At 46.3% G+C, this 25,531-nt stretch overlaps 10 protein-coding genes across 10 annotated transcripts; 4 read left to right on the top strand and 6 right to left on the bottom strand.

Moving 5' to 3' along the window:
* Positions 1–73: 73 nt before the first annotated feature.
* On the bottom strand, positions 74–1,284 carry TrAFT101_011910 (uncharacterized protein; the record flags this gene model as incomplete). Its single annotated transcript, XM_024900806.2, has 2 exons — positions 74–483; positions 543–1,284. The coding sequence occupies 2 exons, from the start codon at positions 1,282–1,284 to the stop codon at positions 74–76; spliced, it is 1,152 nt and encodes a 383-aa protein (XP_024757659.2).
* Positions 1,285–1,346: 62 nt separating this feature from the next.
* On the bottom strand, positions 1,347–1,592 carry TrAFT101_011909 (uncharacterized protein; the record flags this gene model as incomplete). The annotated part of the gene is made up of 1 exon (XM_066129411.1): positions 1,347–1,592. The coding sequence occupies one exon, from the start codon at positions 1,590–1,592 to the stop codon at positions 1,347–1,349; it is 246 nt and encodes an 81-aa protein (XP_065985545.1).
* Positions 1,593–1,727: 135 nt separating this feature from the next.
* On the top strand, positions 1,728–3,535 carry TrAFT101_011908 (uncharacterized protein). Its single transcript, XM_024908576.2, has one exon. It carries the CDS (start codon positions 1,847–1,849, stop codon positions 3,179–3,181), a length of 1,335 nt encoding a protein of 444 aa, XP_024757660.1. The 5' UTR covers positions 1,728–1,846; the 3' UTR covers positions 3,182–3,535.
* A 68-nt stretch (positions 3,536–3,603) lies between these two features.
* TrAFT101_011907 (uncharacterized protein) lies at positions 3,604–4,275 on the bottom strand (the record flags this gene model as incomplete). Its single annotated transcript, XM_024900769.2, has 1 exon — positions 3,604–4,275. The coding sequence occupies one exon, from the start codon at positions 4,273–4,275 to the stop codon at positions 3,604–3,606; it is 672 nt and encodes a 223-aa protein (XP_024757661.2).
* Positions 4,276–7,509: 3,234 nt separating this feature from the next.
* TrAFT101_011906 (uncharacterized protein) lies at positions 7,510–8,217 on the bottom strand (the record flags this gene model as incomplete). Its single annotated transcript, XM_024906918.1, has 1 exon — positions 7,510–8,217. The coding sequence occupies one exon, from the start codon at positions 8,215–8,217 to the stop codon at positions 7,510–7,512; it is 708 nt and encodes a 235-aa protein (XP_024757662.1).
* A 1,411-nt stretch (positions 8,218–9,628) lies between these two features.
* TrAFT101_011905 (uncharacterized protein) lies at positions 9,629–13,682 on the top strand (the record flags this gene model as incomplete). The annotated part of the gene is made up of 3 exons (XM_066129410.1): positions 9,629–9,654; positions 12,146–12,446; positions 12,507–13,682. The coding sequence occupies 3 exons, from the start codon at positions 9,629–9,631 to the stop codon at positions 13,680–13,682; spliced, it is 1,503 nt and encodes a 500-aa protein (XP_065985544.1).
* TrAFT101_011904 (uncharacterized protein) lies at positions 13,668–14,442 on the bottom strand. Its single transcript, XM_024902696.2, has one exon. The coding sequence runs from the start codon at positions 14,369–14,371 to the stop codon at positions 13,808–13,810; it is 564 nt and encodes a 187-aa protein (XP_024757664.1). The 5' UTR covers positions 14,372–14,442; the 3' UTR covers positions 13,668–13,807.
* A 1,782-nt stretch (positions 14,443–16,224) lies between these two features.
* Positions 16,225–16,913, top strand: TrAFT101_011903 (uncharacterized protein; the record flags this gene model as incomplete). The annotated part of the gene is made up of 4 exons (XM_024900777.1): positions 16,225–16,393; positions 16,448–16,573; positions 16,630–16,785; positions 16,840–16,913. The coding sequence occupies 4 exons, from the start codon at positions 16,225–16,227 to the stop codon at positions 16,911–16,913; spliced, it is 525 nt and encodes a 174-aa protein (XP_024757665.1).
* A 1,175-nt stretch (positions 16,914–18,088) lies between these two features.
* On the bottom strand, positions 18,089–19,511 carry TrAFT101_011902 (uncharacterized protein). The gene is made up of 3 exons (XM_024900770.2): positions 19,255–19,511; positions 18,579–19,187; positions 18,089–18,519 (listed from the first exon to the last, which is right to left on the bottom strand). Exons 1-3 carry the CDS (start codon positions 19,426–19,428, stop codon positions 18,226–18,228), a joined length of 1,077 nt encoding a protein of 358 aa, XP_024757666.1. The 5' UTR covers positions 19,429–19,511; the 3' UTR covers positions 18,089–18,225.
* Positions 19,512–22,191: 2,680 nt separating this feature from the next.
* Positions 22,192–25,185, top strand: TrAFT101_011901 (uncharacterized protein; the record flags this gene model as incomplete). Its single annotated transcript, XM_024908577.2, has 1 exon — positions 22,192–25,185. One exon carries the CDS (start codon positions 22,192–22,194, stop codon positions 25,183–25,185), a length of 2,994 nt encoding a protein of 997 aa, XP_024757667.1.
* Between the last annotated feature and the right edge of the window lie 346 nt (positions 25,186–25,531).

Here is a 25,531-nt window from a genome sequence, read left to right as displayed (position 1 = left end):
ATGTATTAAATTACCTATATAGAGACTACATACCTTGTATCGCTTTCATTCTTTAGTCTTCCACTCTACCAGCCTACCATTCTGCGCCCTTTATGTCCAGCGGTAAGCGTAGCATTCGGTGGCCATCCGGGGTCGGGGATGGTAGCCGCCCTCCTCGTATGTTTATTTGAAGAGATTGGTGGAGCATCCTCGGCGCTGCTAAGCCTGCATCGCGTTCATTTCGCATAGCTACAAACTCCTCAGCCGTGATACCGTCCTTAAGATGCTTATTTTGCTCCCTGTGGTCATGCACAGTCATGTATGCTTGTGGAGAGCGGCCGTCTTTCGGAGGATAATCATGACCAGTCCAGATCTTGACATGGTCTGGCAAACTGAGCAGCTTACGACCTGACGAGTAAAGGCTTCCAGCGCTGCCACCTGGGAAATCACAGCGCGCGGAGCCAATGTCGGCATGAAAAACAGAATCGCCACAAAAGACGTTATCTTCAATCAACACGTCAGCAACCTACGGCAATCGACTGGCACTTGATGCGGCGTCTTACCTCCAACTTTGTAGCCCATATGGTCAGGTGTATGGCCGGGGAGATGCATAGCCGTAGCTTGGATGCTGCCAATCATAAACTCTTCGTCATCTTCTAGCAGATGGTCAAAAACAACTTGATATTGCTCCTCTGGAACTCCATATCTCCTGCCGAAGAACCTTTGGACTTGGCCAATTCGCTTGCCAATGGCAACAGACGGCTTATATCCCTGTTCTTCAGCAAGACGCTTTTGAAGATATGAAGCCGCTGTTAGGTGATCGGCATGCACATGGGTTTCCAAAATCCAATCCACTTTGTAGCCTTTCTCCTTAACCAGTGCCAACAACTCGTCAGCGGTGTGCGTAGTAAGGCCTTGGCTTGTACGATCATAATCCAGAACAGGATCAATAATTGCGGCCGTCATTGTTGACGGATCAGCCACGACATACTGCCACGTGCCCGTGTCGTGCTCAAATTCGCTATGAATAGTGGGCTCCATGACTTTAGAAGAGGTTGTGGTGAAAGCCTTTTTGCTGCGCGCGGATAGTCCCTTGGATTGGTTGATACTAGCCGCGGTGCTGGACGAAGAAGCCCTTGAGCGTGTATGTAATGATTTGTGTCTGGGACTATGGCAAAGAGGGCGAATGTTGCAACTGCTAAAGCATCTAGCGTGCGATGAAGGTCGAGTCACAATGTTTGAAGTAAGAGACAAGCCAGCCTCGAACTGCTTTAAAGAGCCGGCGATGTGGTATCGAAGCGACATTGTGCACCGCCAATGCTTTTATAGTTGTTGCAGAATGAAGGTAATGTAGTCGCCGGCGTACCTTAGGATGTCAAGCAGCCCAGAACTGACGGAGGCATGTCTAATATCGCAAATCGGGTTGCCGCATCGAATTCCCGGAAGTTTGTGTCACATTTTAAGTCGTACGAGTGGCCAAATGTGTTCGGCGAGCCACGAGGCTGGTCGGCGATTATCAGCCATCGATCAACCGTCACCGAGTTCCGGACGCTGACGATGCGTTTTTCGGTGGCGGTCGCCGGATCGTCGCTGACATCTCGGCTCGTCGCCATGGGCCGCGGCTAAATCCCGGCTCTCTGCCCATCCCCGGCTGCCCAGCGCTGCGGATGTCGGTGATGCAGACGGCCCGCGGCGACTAGTCGATTGCGCGATCGGTGATTATTCATCGCAATCTCGCAGAGAAGCTCATGTTTTAGCTTTTTAAGGTGTTGATTGCGGAAATTTCTTCTGTCCTTCTTATTCTTGGTGGTTTACTGCGTTTTGTTGCTTGTTGTCTTTTCTGGGCTTTTCTCTTCTCGTCGCCATCATGTTCCAAGCACGCACAATGTCCGCGGCCTGCCGCAATGCCAGCAGCCTGGCACGCAGCTTCGCCACTGTAGCAAATGTCTCCCCTGCCCGAAGCCACCGCGTTGTGGTGATTGGAGGCGGCGCGGCTGGTCTGGACATCAGCCACAAGCTGCTGCGATCTGGGAAGTTCTCCCAGGACGAGGTCGCCGTTGTTGATCCCGCAGCGTGGCACCATTTCCAGCCCGGGTGGACCCTGGTTGGTGGCGGCATCAAGACCAAGGAGGAGCTCAGAAGGCCGCTGAACAGCTTGATCGATTCCAAATTCAAGTTCTATAACGACAGCGTTGCCGGCTTCTCGCCAGAAGACAACTCAATCACACTCGGCAATGGCGATAAAGTCAGCTATGAGCACCTGGTAATCGTCCCCGGCGTCTCGGTCAACTATGGCAGCGTCAAGGGCCTCCCCGAGGCTTTGGCTGACCCGAAAAGCCTTGTTTCTTCCATTTACAACTATGACACTTGCGACAAGACCTTTGAGACAATCCAGAAGCTCCACAAAGGCACTGCCATTTTCACTCAGCCGGCTGGTCCGATTAAGTGCGCTGGCGCTCCTCAAAAGATTCTGTGGCTCGCTTTGGATCACTGGAAACGCGCTGGCCTCTATGATCCCGCCAACCCCTCAGGTTCCGCAGTTCAAATCAGCTTTGCTACAGGCATGCCTGTGATGTTTGGCGTTGCCAAGTACAACGCCACGCTGGAGCAGCTTCGCAAGGAGAGAGGAGTCGAGGGATTATTCCAGCATGATCTCATTTCCATTGACGGCGACAAGGCAACCTTTGCTCTGCCAGACGGGAAAGCCTCTGTTACAAAGCGATTCGACCTTTTGCATGTTGTACCCAAGATGGGCCCTCATGCTTTTGTCAAGGGCAGCGCCGTGGCCAATGAAGCCGGTTACGTTGATGTAGATGATGGCACTACTCGCCACAAGAAATATCCAAATGTGTGGTCTGCTGGCGATGCATCAAGTCTTCCGACCTCTAAGACTGCCGCCGCCATCACAGCACAGACGCCTGTTCTGGTTCATAACCTATTAGGATCACTAGAGGGCAAAGCGCCTGACGCAGTATATGACGGATATGCTTCGTGCCCGCTAATAACAGAGTACGGCAAGGTCCTTCTTGCAGAATTCAAGTATGGAGGAGAGCCAAAGGAGACCTTTGGCGATTGGTTTGGTATCGACCAGGCGGTTCCTCGGAAATCCTTTTACTACATGAAGAAGCACTTTTTCCCCTGGGTTTATTACAACCACATGGTAAAGGGAACTTGGGGGGGCCCAAAAGGCTGGATCAACTGAGTAATGAACTTGTCTCGCCAACTTAAAATTGTATCTACACTTATCAAAAAACGCTACTTGCATGTTTCTAATTTGCAGTTCAGAACGTGTCCTAGGCTGTGCTTTGTATAGTCTGTCCAAGAAATGGAAAGTCCTGGGAATCTGGGGTTCTGGAATGGATAAAAACAATGGGAAAGGGGTATTAAAAGGTCGTCATGATCTATGTACAAAAAGAATGCAATATATAGATGTATCAGAGGATTCACAGCTTACTATTTTACTGCAATCAGCCAGCGTTGTATAAACAGGTAGAGCTTCGAGTAGATGTGTAGACAAAACCGAGGAAATGAGCAAAACCGTCAAATATAGAGTACGGTCAACTAGATTAATCTGGGAGACTTGTTGCCAAGCTGGATAGCCAATGCCGATCCGCAGCGACGACTCTATTTATTCCTATCTAGACATTGAGCAACTTGAATTACAACTTTTGAAAAGTGCTTCTTATCCTTAAGGCGCCTGTAAGCATCCTTAAACTCAGCTAGTTCAAACACAACATCATCCATTGCAGGCACTATGCCTTTCTCATCAATGTAGCGCACAAGCTCTCGAAAATGAGAACGACTCCCTGCCAATGACGCACGGAAAATGCAGGTATACATGAATACTGCAGACAAGGATATTGGATCAGCATCATCTGCAACCTTACCCACCATTAAAGCAATACCATCCGTCCTAACAGCCTCCAATGACTGCGAAAGAGTTTGATTGCCGCATATGTCAACGACAATGTCGAATCCTCTCTCATTAGGTGTGAAGCTTCGAGCTTCTCGACCCCTGCCTTTAGGGTTGGAGCGATAGTTTACTGTTTTCACTGCCCCGAGCCCTTCCAGGCGAGTCATTTTCTCTTCCGTTGATGTAGTGGCCACTACTGTGGCACGAGCTGCTGTGGAAAGCTGAAGGGTAGCGATGCTCACGCCACCGGTTCCTTGGACAAGGACCCATGTTCCCGGTCCGACTGCTCTCCCCTCCAGTCCAAAGAGCACATTCCATGCCGTTGTCCAGTTACAGGGCAGCGTCGCCGCTGGCAGCCACCCCAAAAACTTGGGAGCATGCATGAGTGCTGCGTCTAAAAAAACTCCCATTGACCGCAGGGTTCCGTCGGTTCGTTGACCCAACATGTAGGGGGCATCCTAGATGGTAGGATATGCTCTTCTGCAGTTTTTTCTTGGTACTCGAGCGAAGTCTCAAAGCCTTCTTGACTATTCAGGATCAATTGCTTGCCCATCTTGGGAAATTCGCCACAACAGTTGAGTATGATGAAGTTTGTGCATCCCAAGGCAAATGTTCTGCACCGTTATATATACTCTTTGTCTGCTGCGTTCGCTTACAAGTCAGACGTACGGCCACGAGCACGTTACATGATTGATTAGCAGCTCTTGACTAATCTACCTCCAAATGTTAGATTAGTAAACACTCTATGGACAGAATAATAGTATTAATTTAAAGTAAGAAGCATGAATTTTGGCGTTGTTGGTCACATCGATATACATGTATTGATTTTCCTAATACGGCATAAAGTACCCCACAAAATCTCATTTTCCTAGAGGGGTTTAGTGTTGTGTCTCAGCTGCTAAAACCTTCGTGCAAGGTCTCTGCTACTCTCAAAGTTCATTTTCCAAACGCAGCTAACAATGTGCTCTACAAGATTTACATTCTTAAATACGACGGGCATGCCTAGCCCATCACCGTCCACAGCTAAGCGGATGCGAGCTCACGTTACTCGGACTAATTTTGCGAACCGGCGCCAGCGAATTAAAGAGGCCAGGGCAAGAAACGCACAGGGAATACATTGCGTTCTTGCGGCCAGTGGTGCTATAGACAGACACAGCACTAGCGCTATCTCTTGCTGCATCTAGTCCACAACAGCAGGCCGACTACCTGCATGTATGTACATGCCAAGTCGCAGCAGCTAGCATTACTGACCATCCAAGAGTAGTTGCCTCATTGTAGTCACAAGTATTTCTGGATTCCGGTGAATATCCTAATAGTCCAGCTGACGCAGAATGGTTAAACATGCTTGTTTCCGAACCGGCGCTCCTTGAATCATCTCTGGCCGTAAGCACGCAACACCGGGCAGCCGATGTTTCGCGCCAACAAAACGCCCTTGTTCACTCAATTTGAGCTGTAGATAATCTCATCCAACGTATAAATTCCGCAAAAGCTCACACGGATGCTGTTCTTGCGGTAGTGTGTACCATGGCCATTGGCAGACGGCTCGCTAATGGCGATATTGCTTGGAGATAGACATGGATGGAGTGGCCCAAATTATACGGGAGAGATATAGCCGAGGCATTTGCCAGCTTCCGCCATCCCTCATGGTTCACTGACCTCCTAGTCCCGTTCGCAAAATCCTTACGTTTATATGCCTAGTTCAGAAAGCTAATTAACTACTCAGCGATTCCATCAACAGTCTATTTAACTTCCCTCAATATATCATATAGAGGTCATATATTCATTAAATCTGCATAACAATCACCCAATTCTTTGCGTGGCTACAATCTGCCATGGCATAGCACAGTTATGGCAGTCAATTGCTTCCTTTCGGAATTGCACTCAAGGCTTAAGCTTTACCGTCAATCAATTGAAGATCCTTTGGCTAAACTACATCGCAAGACTCAAGCTCTCTTCCACCAGAATAGTCCTGCTGTTAAAGGCACTGCTTTGGTCCTCCAAATCATCCTCTACATGTCCTGGCCTACGCAGCCAGAGGCTAATATAACAGTACTTGCTAGCGAACTTAAGGAGGCACTATCCCTAACAGAAAGAACGACTTGTAGTTACTTGGAGTTCTCTTCTTTTCAGCTCATGATTGGTGCTATTTCTGCTAAAATAGGCTCCCCGACAAGAATATGGTTTTTAACAAAACTTAAAGCAGCAGTCTCAGTATTACGTCAAGGGGATGGGATACATTACTGAATCTCTTTAGAAGGGTTGTAGTGCCAGATAAAAGAATAATGCTATACTTGAAAGCTTTATGGGTTAAATTACATACCTAGATACAAATCACACAGGTTATATAAGTATCATATTAATTATTATATATATCGCCCGATAGATAGTTGAGGCTGACGGCCTTTCTCGAAGAATGTTCAAAACTATTTTATCACCGACGGCCGAAGGGATCTCTTGTGAGCTTTTGTAAACGCAAAGCTATAAACAGCATCATATATAATTCTCTCAACCCCAAACCGTTGGCTACTGCTTCCTTGGCATTCTTCACGGAATACAAAAATAGTTTTATCATGGGTATTCGTTGCACCTGTAAAGTAAGAAAATAAAAATAATGTTAGTGAAGAAGTAGCTCCCCTAGTGAGCGTATCATGTCTCGTATATGTATGTATGTGTGAGGCGTACCTACGTTTTGAGTACTAGCCTAACAACAGCCAGCACAAGTATACTATTCCGCAGCCTTCCAATCGCGCTCTCGCCAATAATAAGCAAGCATAAAAGTTGACAAATGCAGACACACTGTATACCCGGGGATAAGTAGCGTAGTATCAAGCTTAGCTGTAAGTAGCGTAGTGACGAGTAAGCCACAATAGCCTTCGCTTTAGATTGGGGCCAAGCGACCAGCTAAAAGGACGGCGCAAACGTTTGGCCACATAATACAAATTATTCGGCCAACAATGTTAAAGGAAACGCCGCAAATGACTGGCTGCTTTCATCGGAGATGTTTCTTAGGCTAGTAACGTATTGTTTTACTCCTCTTAGATACCTATGTCCAACTCATTGAATTGTTCCACTTAGGAGATCCGTCAGCCGGCTTCCACATAACCTAATTACTTCATCTAATACTATATACATACCATACATGGCTTTATGATTATTAAGTCCACTTATTGGAGTCTAATATATGGTCCAGCTAGCTTATCTCTTTTATTCAAACTAGTCTCGTATATGCCTCGCGGAATGTATGGAATTCTTGTCACAAATGGCGAACGAAATTCAAATGCGTATATTTGCCTCGACTAGCATGAAATAGAAATGTGCTGGAAAATCACTTTAAATCAATGATACAAAAATGAGAAGAACCAGTCACAGAATAAGTCACATAAGGTTCTTTTATATGTAAATAGTCTGCTCTATGCAGAAGAGTGTATTTAGGCCTTTCGTATCAAACGAGCGTAGGCAAGGCTCTATAAAGGTATGTACAAGAATGTCTTAAGAGTGGTATATCGTTCAAAGAAATGTAAGCATATGCAGGATAAGAAATCTATCCACATATGGCCCATGATCTAGTAAGACAGAGCGTATCTTTCTAAATCATTGCGTGGGTAAAGCCAAGCTGCTTAAGCACAGGTGCTAGTAGCAAGGGTCCAGCCCGTAAGACGGTTAGCAACGTCGGAGGCATAGCAAGCAGTGCTACCCAGGCCATTGTCGAGACTGCTGAAATCAGCAGAGCCGCTGTTGTAAAGACGTGCTGTCGCGTAGTAGGCCTGGCTGCCGTCATTCTTGACCTCCTTCTCAGCCTGTGAGAGTAGCTTCTGGAGGCCAGGTCCATCGGTGGTGCCAGCAACACCGTCCTTGATCATCTGATCGATGGCAGATGAAGGGCAAGGGTTTTTACCGAAGCAAGTACCAGATCCATTGTGAGACTGCATAAGGCCTGGGTTGGTAACGCCGTTGTTGGTAGTGGGGACGCGGACGCAGCCCTTGCTCTCTTGCATCACGACGGCGAGGATAAAGCGCTCGTCGACACCAGTAGACTTTGCAGTTGCCTTGATAGCATTGGCGATATCCTGAATCTCGGTTTCTGAGTCATTGTCGACCCAGCCATTCCAGACACAAGACTGCTTCATGAGAGGGACGTTGGCCTTCCAGAGATCATCCCAAGAACCCCAAGAGTCTTGAGAAGGCCAGCCAGCAGCAACTGATCCGTCACCTTGATAGTAGGTATATTTGTCCGCAATACCGCGCTTGGCAGGAGTACCAGCAGCGGGGAGAGCAGTACCCACGGCAGCGAGGCCAGTAAGAACGAGAGCAATGTTTCCGAGCATCTTGATGTTTTGGATTGTGTAAATCTTTATTGAAAGAAAGAAGTGAAGTAGCCCCAGGCTAAGAATATCAGTGTTTGGAAAGGAGTGTTGGTGGAAGATGATTGAAAGAAAGGAATGGAAAGTTGAATAGAATGAATGCTTTGGATAATTCAGAAGAGAAATTCTTTTAGAGAAGGAGGAATCAGCGGCCTTTTATACATAGATTCGTCCATATTATTTATTTGTCTGGCTCGCAAAGTAGTATAGGATATAGCCCATTACAATGCTCGCGCAGGAAGGCAAACGCCATCTTTTAGAAGAAAAAAAAATAAATAACCGTTTTGAAAAAAATTTCTCACTCTACCCAGTATCTTGAATCTCCATATGAAGGACGGCGGTGACAATGAGGGGAGGCCGATACCCACGGTATCAAACGCCGAAGACAACTCTGGGGGGCAGCCTAAAAACGCCACCTGCAAGGGACCATTCTGAAAAAGTCCGACTCGCACCCGACTCGCGGTATGTGGATACAAAGGGTCTTTTAGCGTGAAATCCACGTGGGCGAAAGGGGAAAATCTCGCAATCCTTCTACTATGGGTTGGCAATGGTTTGCCATGCCATGCCTTTTTGTTGTTGTTTTATAAACGATATTATTGCTCTTCACGTGAACTTCCCATTTTATGTTGTTCTTTCCTCACCATCTCAGATCTCATTTCATATAAGAACCTGCCAAGAGAGCTTCAGCGACTGAAACACTATGTCGTCACCGAAGGGGGGGGCGCTAACTGCTTGGGTATCACCACCATCCAACACATATGCATCAGAGGCGCCATTCGGTAGACTGCGGTGTCAACTAACGGAGTGGCGCTTTGGAAGGTCACTAGAATGGACAAGTGGATTCATAAATGGAAAATGGCGACAAACCGCCATGTGTTGGCGTATAGACGAGGCGTCAACGTTATCGAATAGGAAGCACTCTCAGTCATATGTTCCTGGCTAAATAGATGTGTTTTTTTCTCCCGAGTCTCACTAGATTCGCCTCCGGCTCTACGTCGGGAAGGAGTATCGCAGCTTTTCATTGTGACCGAGTCATCAAGGCAATAGGTTGCCCCTGAATGACAATGGCACAGACAGCACCATTTAGGCAAAAGAAATTCTAGAAGAGTTTGACGCCTTACACTAGAGAAGCAGCCACTCCTTTGTTAACATACAACCCAACTGCTACTGCCTATCCATGAATACAATTCGTAAGCAGACTCCATTGCCAAGATTCCAACTTCCATTTCCGAGGAAACTGAGGTATTGCGAGTAGTGCAAGTAATGCCTACTAAACTTCCAGTTTCTCGCCCCAAATCTAAGGGTCTACACAGATTGGAAACTTGTTGCCAATGCCGGGGTAACCAGCGGTCCGAGGGTGCCGCAGTACTAACTAATGCAGAGAGGCCCGAAGCCGCGCCTGTAAGTAGGAGGATTAAGCAGGGAACATCTTTGTAAAGAATACGGGGCAACGGATCACGGAGCCGATCATCGACTCGGATTCTGGGGAAAGTACAAAATAGATGTTGATAGACGCAACAACATTATTTCATTTTCCTTCCCGCATTTTTTATAATTACTTCTCGAGGCAGGAGAAGCTTAAAAAAAAAAAAAAAAAAAAAAGACCATTGCCTGTGAGAGGAGTGCATGGCTATCCTCGGGACTCCGAGATTGCCACAGAAGACTTTTCGCACGGTTGCGCCATATCCTGCGTCCTGCGTGATAAAATACACCGGAGGACATGCCCTTTCTTTACAACGCTTACACACTTGCACAAAATTTCTCCTGGGCATATTCAGACCTTTCGGTGAGTTGACAGGCGCCTTGTGGCGTTTGCCCCTGGCCGGCGTTGCCCGAACCAGAAAATTTGTGCTTGGTGTGGCTGTTGATTCGACAAAGCAACGCCACTTAGCCAGCGCTTTACAACTGCGTACGCGTTCTCGCGGTTAAAGAGAAAGCTGTCTAAGCGCGTGGTATGAGCGTACTGTACGGAGCCTCAGAACAAGTCAATAGCATTAGCTCATAGCTAAATGGGGCAACTGACTCCGAGAAATCTTATGGAGCCATTACAGTATCTGCACCACCAAATACAGTGCACAAAGCTCATTGCAGTATGGTTTTGTTGGTCTGCTTATTTACCTCTCATGAACCAACCGTGTTAGGTTTTTTTTTTTTTTTTTTTTTTTACCTAAGAAAAATCCGAACTATTGTGATTTCCTCGAGGAGCAAGCCGCCAACAGCGTAGTGGATTTAACATTATGATCATGGCCCCCAACGGCCGAGCAATCCGCTGATTGAAGAAAAGACTAGCGAAATAACATTTTCTAAAGAAGTAAGTAGCCCGGAGAAAATAAATTTGAAAAAGAAGAAAAGAAAAAGAAGAAGAATGGTTGGAAAACGATTTGATAACCTACTTTTCTACCAAATCTCATCTAGATTGTATCATCTTTTTCGTATATCTTGTGCTGTTGAAGGGAGGATTCTCTCCGGAATTCAAAGTAAAGGTCCCTTTCCGGCCCCGCACATTCTTGACTATGAAAGCTGGCTACCTGGACTTCAGGCGGGGTTACAGCTGGTTGTGCTACATCATAGACGCGGCCTGATTATTAATAAACATTCATTTCTAAGTGAGGGCATCGTCTCATGTCGCTACCCTAGGTGTGTAATAAACGAAGAAGATAGTATTGTAAGAAGTTAAGCGGACGCTGAAAGCTCAAATATCTTTGCATTTCTATAAAACCATTATCTTTTTAAATAACCAAATGTTTAACCAATATCAAAGCATAGACATTATTTATACGACAGTTCAGGAGGCGCATCGTTGCGTTACATCGTGCGTAAAGGAGACAAACTCTTAATGTCGCCACTTATCAGTGTCGCTAGATTTGTAAATTACAAACACTAACGAATTGGGCAGACCTTTCCTAGGGAAATATTTATTAATTTCGGGGCGTCTCTTATGTTGAATTTCTCCCACTTCTTGTTATAAAAGGCTATCCTTTCATGCATTGAAGCATATCATTATTCTATAGTTAATGAACAAGAATGACTTTTCACAGACTGATTACATTTTGGAACATCAAATACTAGCTTAAATACCTACCTGCTGGGGCGCTCTTTTCAGGGTAGCTTGTTGTTGCCAGTTCCTTGCATGTATTTTAGGGGCTGCATGTGCACCATTAATGCTCTGTAGATCAAAAGGAGTCACGACCCAAAAAGAATAAATTGGCTGACAGCTGACAAAAGTTAACGGAAAACAGCATAGTTGCATATGTGCGGATTTGCATCTTTGCGCCCCGCTAGCTATAACCTCAGTCCATTGGACAAAGCCGGGCACGCAAACCGAATGCGCAGCATTTGTTGCTTTATTTGATGTTTCGTGATTTTTTTTTTTTTTTTTTTTACTCTTCAGGAAGTACAGGATGACGCAAGCAGGAATTCGGCGGAACTCATGTCAAATCCGGGCATATCGCACTGCGAGGGGGTATTGAGCCAAAGTGTTGAATAGGACATGTTGTCAGTTTGTAAATTGGAAGATGACGATTGTAAAAAGAAACGTTCGAATATAAATATTTGAAGCGCTTTCCCCTTCAATTTCGGTCACATTCTATCCACTGGAAGAAAAACCGAGCTGAGTTTTGAAACCTCGCGATGAAACATACTTTCGCATTCTTGTCATGGCTGGCCTTTGCGAGCGGCTCTGCCGTTCCACAAAAGAACCTGCCCACTGTTGACCTGGGATATCAAGTCCACCGTGCAATCTCATTCGATGTATGGCTCTTGAATCAAATTTACGAAGAAAATATGTATTGACTGGCAAAAAGAAAACATACAAGACGTATAACTTTACCAATATACCTTTTGCGGAACCCCCTCTAGGTGCTCTAAGATTTAATTTGCCGGTTCCACTCAGAGGGCGAAAATCAGGAATTCAAGATGGAAGTATTGGCAAAGTCTGCCCTCAGGCTACTCCTAACTGGTTAGCAATGAGCACATTATTCGATACGGCATTCGCGAATCACCAGTTGCCCTTCAACGTCACACAGGCAAATGAGACTATATCGAGATTGCCTCCGCCGTCGCAAGATGGCAGAATAACAGAAGACTGTCTTGTTCTTGATGTTTTGGTTCCTCAAAAAATATTTGACGCGAGAAATACATATAAAAAAGGCGTCAAGCCTACCAAAGGGGCACCGGTCTTGGTGTGGATATTTGTGAGTAGCGTCATAAGGAGGAATCGTTGTTGAGCATGAGCAACCTAACACTTTATATAGGGTGGCGGATATGTTCTTGGAGATAAAACAATGTTCGGTAGTCCGAATGATCTCATGGCAGCAATGCAAACCAAGGGTTCCGACGGAGCTATCTGGGTGGCTATGAACTACCGTCTAGGTGCATTTGGTTTTCTTTCAGGCCCGACATTGCAGCAAAACGGCACATCAAACGCTGGGCTTTTGGACCAGAGGCTTGCACTCGAATGGGTTCAAGAAAATATCCATTTATTTGGAGGCGATCCTGATAATGTCACTGTTATGGGTATCTCTGCCGGTGGTGGATCAATCATGCATCATATCACTGCCTATGGAGGTCAGAAACCAGCGCTTTTCCGCCGTGCTATCCCTCAGTCAGCTGGTCTGGTCCCTATGCCTGGAAATCGAGCACAAGAGCAAGCTTTCGACGACTTTCCATCCATTCTTAACGTCACTACACTAGATGAGGCAAGAGATATGCCATCGAGCGCATTACTGGCTGCCAATATGAAGCAAGTTGGTAATGCGCCATATGGTACTTTCATATATGGCCCAACAGTGGATGGTTCTTTTGTCCCAGGAATGCCGACGAAACTGCTTCTTCAAGGAGCATTTGTAAAAGGGATGGAGGTGTTGTCCTCTTTCAACAGAAACGAGGGAATGACATTTACGGACCCTTCTGCTTATGATAGCGAGCCTCTATTAAGGAAACAGATTGGAAACACATTCACCCTACTTTCTAGCAAAGACGTTGAATTTATTTTCGAAACTCTTTATCCGCAGACATATGATGGATCTCAGCCATATACCGACTCTCTTGGAAGAGCGCAGCTGATCATTGGTGAAGCAGCACTTATTTGCAACCAGAATGTCATGGTCAAAGCTGCCGCACAACAGAATATTGCTGCATTTGGCTATGAATATTCTGTCTGGCCAGCAGTTCATGGGTCAGACCAGGTTCCGCTTTTCTCGAATGGGCCAACACCAGGCGTAGACCCCCAGGTTTCGAGCATTTTGAAGAATATTGTAGCGGGCTTTGTAAACAATGGTTCGCCAAATAAGCCTCCAACTGGCATTACCACGCCTTCCTATGGTCGAGACAATTCCATTCTGAACATCCTAGTCAACGCTTCATCCGTTATTCGAGATCCTACAGCAAACAGGAGATGTGACTGGTGGCAAAAAGCCCTCTACTATTAGCGGCTCGGCTACACGCTGTCAGAATTTTTGACTTCCGAGTCCATAACTAATCTTTTATTATTTGCATAGTACTATACAGAAGTTTAGAGCAATCGTGCTTTAACGTCTACGTAATTTCAGTAAGCTTAATCATTATATGGCTGCTCTTGCCTTTCTTGATATTCTTCCGGGAACATGGCCAGCCGGTCTTTTTCTCGTTTTGGTAATTCCTCTGCTTCCAAAGACAGCATTCCGCGCAATTGTAGCTCGAGTTCTTTTAGCTCCCGTAAAAACCCTGGATTCGGTGACACCTGCGGACGGGCGCGCACAATTTGCCCCAGAGCCGCCCTCAATGACATGTCATGATGTTTCATAAGATATGCTGCAACTACTGCTGGAGAGCGAGATATACCAGCAGAGCAGTGAACTAAGATTCTGCCTGTGCCATTATTTGACTGGAGAGCCGTCTCGATGATGTCGCAGGCGGTGCCACTAATCTTCATAATCGATGAAGAGGGTGAATCGGTGACGCTTACGCGATGGTAGGCCACTCCTGGGGCCTTACTTGATGGGCTAGTGCCAACGCTCAACACATGCGCTATTGAGTTTGCCTGCAACAGCGAGATGGAAGAAGCTGCGGAGGCTGGCCCGATGAGGATGGATGGAGGGAAAACAAGGGAAATGGAGCTGTTCTTTTCTCGCTTGCCCATATCTGGAAACTGCGCATCGAGAGCTATGCTTACAGTAGAACGGGAGCTACCGATTGAACACGATGATGCGGCTGCTTGTGTGGAAAAGGCGACTGGACACGCAAACTCCAGGACATCGTTTTTGCTCTTAGCAGTGCGCTAGCATGTGACCTAGACAACACATAGATTATCACTGAGTATGGTCACATTACGATACTAGACCGAATATCAGGTGTGTCATGCTATTGAGAGATTCGGGCTGCGGATGACTGCATCGTACATAATGTATATTTGGACCCAAATTTCTCTAAGGCAACACTGGCGCGTTCACCTATATTCCGTACTAATATTTGCTCATACCGAACAGCCGGTCTTGTGTTCCTGAGTGGCGAATTATTGCGCCGTATACAGTAAAAATATCCCTATTCACTCGCAAGTGGCGGAAACTTATCCGACCATTTACCGTGGAAGAACGGCACACGCAATTTTAAGTACTTCATGCTTAAGTTTAATGCAAAAAGGAAAACAAACACGGGTGACAGTGCAGCCAGTCGGCCTAGCTGAGCCGAGGAATCGTGTCTGCATTAGGGTAACCACTGTAAGCCGCCGGCTTGCGTCCTCCCACCTTGGCACGACGATCAATCGATCAGGGGCTGCGGACTAGGAGTTCGATGGCTGTTCTAGAGCAGAGAGAGGCTGACTCGCAGCGGAAAAACAGCACTAAACATGCAACAGCTACTCTCCACTCCGTATCACTCCCAAAACTCCGTTGTTCTGATCTGGTTACTCCTGTGCCCCAGTAAGGAGTACTAAACATTTACACAATACCTATTACTGTAATGCCAGTACTTCGTAGTGCTGCGTAGTAGTATTGCTAAAAATGTTTAGATTCGCTAGCCGATCCCATCTCTACTCCACGATAGTAGCAGGGGCATCTTGCTGGCACATCACCGTACCGGATAGCCGCAAATTATAAGGATGCAGAGCCATCGACTTACTCGTAACTCCTCGCGTACGGATAGCTATCAATGTGTAAGGCGCCTGTGGAGTCTAGCATGGTTCGGAGCAATCCGTGTAAGTTGTTCTTGCTGCGCCCATACTGTAGATATGGTACGTGTACTCTGCAATGCTACGAAACCAATGCAACATGTATTACTGCGTATGCATAGATACCTAGGGATCAAGGACAAAAGGAAACATCTTCTAGCTGACTGCAGCATGTCCTAGCGAACTGCTTCGAAGCGTAGTCTGGGCATACGTCTTGTGCATGCGAATGCCCACCCTGATGAGCTCGTATTATTGCTTTTACCGCCAAATCTGTTGGGGCCTTCCCAGCACAGCTTAGCTCTGGTCTTTCATCGCAGCCACCCGTAGCCGTAATGCTATGAAGGGAGTTTAGCGGCGCTGAATCTGGGGTTCTGAAAATCCACAAATCACCGTCGCCGGAGGTATTGCTACAGCCACTCCGTCTCCATTTCCTAAACAAGCAGCTGAAGCAAAAACAGCCAAGCTAGGGCAACAACCACCCAATCTTTCCAATCAATGACATCGCCATTTCACTTGGACGGAGCGAAAATCAGTTGTTTCTAGAGCAAGGGATCTTGTCCTATCGGTCCGTCGATCCAACTGTGGGATGCCGGAATCCGGCTGTACCTGACGTAGCAGTGGACTAGGTACCTCGTTCTACAGGAGCAGCTCCTTTCTCCCTTTAGACCTGGAGGGAGCCTAAGGTTTAGGATGTATCCGATATAAAAGGGCGCCTTTCCGCCTGCTTCAGATCATTTCCATTACAAGCAAACATTGTGGTCATCTTCATCACTTCTTTTTTTACAGGGTACCATCTCAGCCTTAATCTAATCGACTAATCAGTCAAAATGAAGTCTGTCGCTGCTTTCTCCATCATTAGCGCCGCCATGGCCGGCCTCAGCCAGGCTTGCTCTACTCCTGGCAACTACATTGTCACCTTCTATGGCTACCCCGACAACAGCCCTCCCGGACCCGCTACTGCCCACAACTGCGGTGGTCGTAACTTCAAGGCTGGTGGTAAGTATCTAGCAATATGGAATGTACGAAATTGGAAGTTCTAAACGTAACTAGGTACCGGAACTTACGCCGATCCCATCACCATTGCTACCGCCCCTGGCGAGCTTAACGTTTGCGAGATTGTCTACCTTCCCCTGTTGACCAAGTATGGTCGTTATGAGGATGACTGTGAGCAGTGTGGTACGTACACTTCTCAATGACTCTGTCAAATTAACATACGCTAACCCCTCTCTCAGAGAGTGACTGGAACAACGGTCAACCTCATATTGACATCTGGACTGGCTCCCCCAGCGTCAACGGCGGTCAGAACCAGATCAACTGCGAGGATAACCTCACCTTTGGCGGCCGCTACTCTATCGTCCGCAACCCCCCTACCAATTACGGTGTTGACAGTATGTTTTCGTATAACCCGATGTTTAATAGCCACGACTAATCATGAATTCCAGCCACTCCTCTCTTCGTTGCTCCCAACACTTGCAACACCAACCACGTCTATCCTAGCAACCCTGCTCACTGCTAAATTAATGACCGGCAAGATTGTGAATAGCCGCACCTTTTAAACTTCAGTTTATGATAATGATTAGCTACGAATATTTAGCCTCGATAGCGGTTTATCTTTGGAACGCTTCACGTATATAGCTGATTGGTATTTGTAAATAAAGCGTATTATGAACTTTAGCTCGCACAACTCTTCATGAATGCATGCGCCTGACTTGAGACGGTCGTAAGTTTGTATAAGGCCAATTAATACGGGATGACAAAATTTATTTGAGAGCTCTGTTTGAGATCCAGGGAGAGGAAACGTTAACATAAACATCATTATACAGAGAAATATTAGTCAATCTGACTGTGTGGATTTTATCCTCCAAACGTATTTGCAAAGTCTGGCTTTCGGTGTTTTTCTAGCACATATTTAAGCCTTCGTAATACAACTCCGTTATATAAATTAGCATCAATATTTCTTGAAATATTGAAAAAAGAAAGAGAAAAACAGCAAAAACCCTAGGGAAGAAGAGATTTCGCGTGCTATTCCTATTTTAAACTTAAGACATTACTTTAAAGTCGTGGGTCATTTCACCACAGGTAAGAATCTGACGAGACAAGTCATCTGCACTTTGATAAGCCATTACCACCAGTTTAATATATGCTCGCTTGGTATAGTGCTCTATCTCTCCATTCGTCAACTTATACACTGTTTGATGCTCTTTCTTACCGTTTCGCACCCTAGATAATAAAGTTCTATACTGGATAAGCCGTCCTTAAATTTAATGTCTAGCTACACTAATAACTCTTATTTCTGCCATTGTATAGTCTTTTATTAGACAAGCCAAGAGCACCTTTAAAACGTTCACGGGAGAGAATGCAATTTTTATAAAATGAAATTTTAAGCAGCCAATTAAAATCTTGCGTAAACCTTTTGTACTGCATTTTAGGTGAGACAAAGCATTTTCTGAACCGCGGTCATTACATAATGTATTTTGTATTTCTTTTTCGGCGATTGAGGCTATCACACCCCAAGGCTGAGATATATATATATACCTAAACATCGATGGACGTATTGCTTCACGCTTTGTTATAATTTACGTAGTCGAAAGAAATATACAAGTATAGACTTTGTTTTTGGGGAAGACTACTTCGTAAGTATGAAGCATTCTGGGCAGCACAACGGTTTCAGCTCGACAAATTGCAAAAGTTCAGCGCAATTATCATTTAAAAAGCATCTTTGGCTCAAGTACCCATGATCATATCTATTTTGTTATATGCTAATTCTAATGCTCAGTACGCTTCGTTGTGTCCTTATCAACGCTAAAATTACCCATCTCTTCTATCTTTCACGAATCGTTAACCAAGACATAGCGGAATCTAGGCTTGCCCGCCTCCAAGTCAACGATTGCCTGGTTCGCGTCTTTCATAGGTCGCTTCTCCACCCAAGGCTTGATTTGCTTGTCGGCAGCGAGTTGTAGCATATCGCGGATCTCACCTGGGCTACCGATACCAGAGCCAGTAATATTCTTGCGGCCATAGATGAGAGACATGGGATTCAAAGAAATAGGAGCCTCTGGGGCACCGACTTGCACAAGGGTTCCCTCATGTTTAAGTAGGGCCACATATTCGTTGAATGGCATCTAGAAATTATAAGATTAGCGCGGGAGTTCAAAGATGGATATTGGTTTTTTGCACATACATCATTAGAAGATACGGTTGAGATAATGAGATCAAAGCGTTCGCTATTCTTCTTCACCCAATCTGCGTCATCGCTTGTGGCAATGTAGTCGTCGCATCCTAAGCTGATGGCATCTGCTCTCTTGTTTTCTCTTCTTGAGATTCCGACAACTTCGTCGGCGCCAAACGCCTTCGCAAAGAGCACTGCAAAGTGGCCAAGACCACCGACACCAACAATGCCAACCTTTTTACCCGGACCAGCACCGTGGAACTTGAGCGGCGAGTAGACGGTAATACCACCACACATTAATGGGGCAGCATACTCGGGCTCCACGCCTTTAGGAATTTTGACAACAAAATGTGAAGGGGCACGATGATATAAAGCGTAGCCCCCGTATGCTTTGCCCTTGTTGCGATGTCTGGCATTGTATGTGGTGACGCCGCCTTTGCAATATTGCGGCAAGCCTGCATTGCAAGTAGAGCAAGGCCCGTCCCGACCAAGGCAGGCATCGCTCTGAGCACCAACACCGACAAGATCACCAACTCTAATATCACCCTCAGCTTCGGAGCCAACTCGAACCGCGATACCAACGATTTCGTGCCCGACAACACAAGGGTACTCAGTGGCGCCCTAAGGAATCTTGAGTTAGTACTCTTGAAACGGCGGAGACTAATGATATGGTTAGGATAAGACCCACCCATCCTGATCTCAAAGTGTGCAAATCTGAGCCACAGATACCAGAGTGTGTGACTTGAATATCTACATCAGTCTCTTCCCAGGCCTTTGGTTGAAACTCTCTCCAAACCATCTTGCCTTCTGACGAGGATACATCGTCACCCATCCATCCCTCAAACTTGTAGTCGGTGGACATTTTGGTTGCTTCGAATATGTTGCGGATTAAGAAAAGTCTATGTCGTTTCTTTTGTAGTTGAACTGTGTAGAATTGCTTGTCTGGTTCAAATCCAGCTACATGGCTGTGAGGCCCTCTTTATATCTTTTTCAATGAAGACTTTACACGTTGCTATTGAAGTCATAGAGGCCCCTTTCCATCGGAAAACTGGAGATAATCGTCCCACTTTACAAGTTTCAGCAGAGGCTATCTTCGCACCAGGTTGCATTTCGTCGAGGTGTAGGCATTTGGCTACTGAAGGTTTTCAACCAAACGCATTTACACACTATTGGATACCGGGAACGCCGCCAAAAACGGAATATGGTCCACTTTTCCACTTTGTGGATTATTCCATTTGTTGCGGTGAATATAGCCAGTAACGAGATTCGTACTGAGTTATTTTGTCTCATACCAGGTTATTTTGTCTAGTGCCCTAATTCCGAAAGAAAGTGCTAATCCTGTCGTAGCTAAGCAACAACATTTTATCGGCGATTGCGAGCCCACTTTCGGAGATCCAAGGTTAAAGTTGCCAGCCATACCTCGGGTTCCCGCGATAATGTGCCACTTGTGGCTAGTAAAGGAGCGCTGAAGATCATCAGGTGTGAACTGGATGACGTATGAATAATTTGTAGCACCAAATAGTAGTTATTAAGCCGGATTTGTGCGGTGGAGTTAAAGCTGGGTCCGGATCTATCATTACCGACCGGGTTTTTATTTGTTTACGCAACTAAGACGGAACTGTCTGTCTGTGGCGTACTGTTTTTAAGCGGATTGCAATAGAGGGGGTGCGTTTCTCCTTTTTTTAACTTTCCTTCTTTTTTTGGTCCTCTTTCTCTTTCGCCTTTTATTTGGAGACGAGAATATGGTTTGCGCGGTGGTTCAGAACAGATATGGTCATAATTTCTAGTTCATATCGTTGCACGCCTGCGAGTCAACCTTATCTTTCTAGCTCTAGCGAAACAACCCTGGGAATGAGAGCAACTTCTGCTCAAACTCGGACATAAGGAATTAAACGGACTTCAAGGAATTGAGCCGCATCTTAGTATTATGTATGTCATACTATATCGTCTCAAAAACCCCTAGTTTCCTAGGCCACTAAATAGGTCAAGTTGACGCGAAACTCCGCTGAGAAGGCCGCCCAATGCGTACTATGAAGGTCCACTGTAGATGAAATGCGTTCCGCAACTCACTGCACTGCGGCTTTTCGATTTCTTGTGAACTAAAACCCACCCTAAAATTGAGCCCGTTAGCCTCGGTCTATGCTACGGATCCTCTCTGATAACATGGGGGTGGAATTGGCTGGCCTTACCAAAAGACTGACTAGAAACTCGCGTAATTCTGAGAACAGTGTGTGCGAAGGAAAATGTCGGCTAAGTCAATAGACACCGGTGCTACCGCAGCGCCATCATTACCTTCGGTGTAAAGGCTAAGTCTTCCGTTGCTATTATCATTTGAGAATGCAAGCTTTGCTGGTTGATACTTATTCAACACAGAGCTGCTAACAGTGGTTTTACTACCTAATGCACCGATGTCTTCATCGACAAGTGAGTTAAGCGTCTTAACAAATGTGAAGCAGACCATTCTTACTATCGCTTTAAATATACCGTGCTAAATACAGAAAATTGAGCTGCTGACCTATATATAATGTTTCTTGCTGGCATTTTATATTGGACCTTACTGAAAATGATATCTATTAAGGAAATCATGTCAGCTAAACAGTTGATGTAGCCTGCTCTCTACAGTCCATTGGGCACTTTTTTTTTTTTTTTTTTTTTGTAAAAGCCACAGCAAGGATATAACACTCACAAAATTGGTCCAAACATGCAGTCATGATTGCTGATATTGCCACGCTGTATGTTGCAGCCGCAAAGGCGAATCGATCAGAAGCAATGCATATAGATCAGATGAGTTCCGGGAGTATGGAGTAATCAGTTGGTGTTTGACGCCCCACAGCTCCCTAGGCTTCTCCAAGGCGCACTGGAAACGATAAGATAAACAATCGTTAGCAGTTGTAAGCACGCAATGCGGGCACATACAAGTGCGGCTGAATCGATTTAGCCAACATGTAACGATTTAGCCAACATGTAAAGATTCTGCCTCACCTGACTCCCCACAGGACGACAGGAATGCATCTTCGGTGATGCAGTGAGCCATTAAGCCTCAGCTGGTTCAGATATAATAAGAATAATATCCGAACGTGGACACTGGCACACGGTACATTTGGAATCGAAGGAATACAAGCCGTGAGCAGGGAAAGACAAATCAAATGGCGGCGGGATAGCCCCTCTACATGGCTCCAGATTTGATTTTAGCATAAGTGATAAATAAGGTGTGCACTGAGTTGACAATGGAACTAACGACTCATCGATCTTTATTATAAGAATCTTACTCCCTCTCTACATGCATGTTAGCGTAGCGCTTCACTTGTCCATATCCCTGTGACCACGTGTTGGCAAGGCTTATTTCAGCAGATCGGAAGGGCGTGGGAGCCTCGCCGCAGTCAATAAGATGCATTCCGTGCGTTTACCCCCGCTAGAGGCTGAGCCAGCAGCCGGATCGCCTATTCGTTACACAAAAGGGCCAAGATATCCTAACCCTTTTGCGTATACTACAAGCTAGTATTTAATCACTCAAAATGCCAACTACTATCATCTAGCTAATCTTTCGATAAACATCGCGACCTGGCTGTGAGATCTACGCACAAGAAAGTCACTTATAGAAAGCATCAATTAAGCTTATAACATAATGTCGGGCTATCCACAGCCACCGCCGATACCTCCCCGATACGGCAATGCATCTGGTCCCCCTCAATCCCCTCCTCGAGTCCCTCCTAGGCAGACAGGCGACCAGCCAGTGCAAAATAATGCCCAATACTCATACGGAGGCATGATTCCACAGCAGCAAACCCCGTATGGATATCAAGCTCCACCTATCTCGGAACCATCATCGTATTCAGCTACTACTGCATCGGCGCCATATTACCCGCCTCCTCCAGGCGCACCACCGTCTAGGCAGTCGAGCTATCCGCTTGGTCCAGCAACGACAAATCCTAGCGTGGTCTCGGCAGCATCTACTCAGATACCATCTCAGTCCTATCCTCCTCCTCCTATTCCCCGCCGCCCAGTTCCACAGAGTCCATCTAGTTACTCCCAGCACCCCCCATATAATCCAGCTCAAAGTGCACAAACTCAAGCTTCACATCCATATTTTCCACCTCCTCCTATCACCTATTACAATAGCCCTTCTGGCAGTGTTGCGACCGCTCCAAACACATCCGGCCCTCCATCAGTTACACCTCTCCAGAGCTCAACATACCAAGACACGAGCTATACGTCTAATGAACAATACAGCGGGCCTAGCTCTTTACCACAGTCGCCAGTATCAGGAGAATATATGCCACACGGAAATCCATATTTACCATCTCAGCAGCAAATAGCGAATACACCTTCATCTCCTCCTCCTTTGCCGCTGTCAACTCGTCCTCCGGTTGGAAGCACCACTACCATCTATTACGCTCCCCCTCCTCCGCCTCGTCCGACTACGGACCCAGCAACTCAAGGACAGCGATCTACAGCATCATCGCAAAATGCGCATCAATCATCGTTACTGTCGTCTGAGCCGCAAACTATCCAAGAGCAGGATCCACCGAGGTCCGCTGTAGCTCTCAATTCTCAGCATGCAGCTTTGACATACAGTCCTCCTCCGAATTCAGCTGCATTGCCCGAAGCACATGAATCTCATGTCCTTCCTCAAGCATACCAACCGCGGCCTACTCAAGCCTCATCAGCTCAAAACACAAATGATATCAGCCCAGAAGAAATCCAGCGGTCAACTACAGCGTCATCTGCAGACCCCATGGCTAGTCTTTCCACGCAAATGGTTAACCTCAGCATGAGTCCCCTGGGAGATAGTTCAGGGTCACAGCCCTATGTAAGGCAGTTGGATGAAAATGCACCGCGGCCTCCACCGCATATCCGTGCTGCAGGGCCGCCCCTGGAAGTTATTACTTTTTGTCCAGAAACAAGGATGTTAGATTATTCACTTTACTGGTATCATTTACCTGACATGCCGGATTTCCTGATATGCACAAAATGCCACGCTGATCATATCAAATCTACCCAGCTGGCAAGCCAGTTTGAGAAGATAAAGCGGCCTGATAACTATTACTCTTCCTGTTCTTTCTGGATTCCTCGAGTAAAGGAAGTTATGTGGCCTCAGGCTGTTCGTACAGGCAACATCGACGCGTTGCGACTGTTCATGAACAAGCGTGGCAGTATAAAGGCATGCAAAGGGGCAAATCCAACGGCGGCCACAGAACAAATTAAATGGTATGGAATGTCCAATAGCGAAATTAACGGGTTCATCGCATGCGAAGCTTGCTACGAGGATCGCATAGTAGGTACGTCGTTTGAGAGCAAGTTCTCTCTATATCGCCAGCAGCCTGCCAATGAGAACTGGTCCTGTGATGTTGCTGTGCAATACATCTCCCGAGCCGTTGTTAAACTGGCTCAGCAGAATGACTGGGTCGGATTTGTTGCCAGAGCTACTCGCCGCCTCTCCTTACCTAAGTGTGAAGGGAAAGACATACAGTCAAATTCTTGTACCTGGTACATACCACGGCGCAAGATCCAGAATATGCAGGCTTGTGAGGCTTGCTACATGGACAGAGTTGTTCTCACGCGGTTTGAAAGAGAATTCGAAGCATATAGCATGAACACGGATTTGGATTCTTTTATCCATCATTTTACTCAATTATGGGCCTGCAAACTACACGAAACTAACCTCCCCTTGGTGTGGGCTATGGAAAATGCAATTGAACAGCGCGATTGGTCTGTGTTTAGTAGCTCGGCAGAAGTCGCGTGTCGACTCCCCCCTTGTACGGCAAACGGGATCATTCGCGGCAACTGGTGGACAATCCAAGGAGGGTGTGACAACTTTGATGTTTGTGAGAGCTGTTATACGTCCATTCTAAGAACGAGTGGAGTCGGCCACTTCTTCGAGCCTGCACGACGCAATCCCGAGGCCACTTTAGTCTGCGATTTTTGCGTGTCGAGCCCTCGATTCCGGCAATATTTAAGAATGTATGCCAAATCGATGGATCAAGGAGTTTTCAGTTACTACCTGGACTACGTCCGGACGTTTGCTTCGATTCCTGTCTGCCCTGTGCTCAAAACAGTCGAGAAGACAACTTGGTGGGGTTATCCCGGCGCTTTGTTCTGTCAGGATTGCTATTTGAGTTTTGTTATCGACACTAAACTTGGCAGTTCGGTGCCCATAAAGAAAGGATTTGATGAGCGCCCTCAAATTTGTCAGATCTGGTCGTCTCGCATGCGCACAATGTGGCTGCAAGCGTGTGACGCTGGTGCCCCAGGCTCTCCCGAATCGGATGCCAAGGTGGCAGAATTCACCGAATTTGCAAATAACCGGCTGAAAATTTATACTCAAACAATTCCTCTGATGGATTTAATCCGCTCAATGAAGCAAGCGAAAATGCAAGCCGCGATGACTCAGGGCCTGGTGAGTGTCATGTACACGGGTATGGATGGATTATTGTCTGTATCTGGCGCCACAGATGGGCATCTTCATGGAAGTAGTCAGCTAGGCTGGTATGACACAGCCCAAGGCGCACAGGGAGCGCAAGCGTTCCAGAATATGCAAGCTGGTTTCGCAAATGCAAACCGGGCAGATGAGTGGATGCAAATGTTCCAACTTGAGCAGATATGGAAACAGGTTGAGTAGGGCAGACGCATGTATGTAACGACCAATATTATAGACATAGCTGGCGTATTAATACCTGCTAAGACCCCAAACAATGTAGCAGATTATTAGTCTCCCATTCTAGCGTTCGCCCAACTTATATACTAGTACGGAGTACACATGCATGAACTAATGCGTTCCATCTTCCACCTAAAGAGAGATAAAAACGGGCAATTGCTGTCTTCAATCTTTCAATTATTCCGCAGATTGGCCGACCCTCGGCAATCAATTGGCGTCACTAGTGCGCTAGTGCTTGAGAGGGGTTGAGAGAGCTGAGAACATTCTGTGGAGAGACACAATTGCATGGCATGATCCAGACTGACGACGG

Source organism: Trichoderma asperellum, chromosome 7, assembly GCF_020647865.1.
Source record: "Trichoderma asperellum chromosome 7, complete sequence".
Classification (NCBI taxonomy): domain Eukaryota; kingdom Fungi; phylum Ascomycota; class Sordariomycetes; order Hypocreales; family Hypocreaceae; genus Trichoderma; species Trichoderma asperellum.
This window is presented reverse-complemented; position numbering and strand designations above follow the sequence as displayed.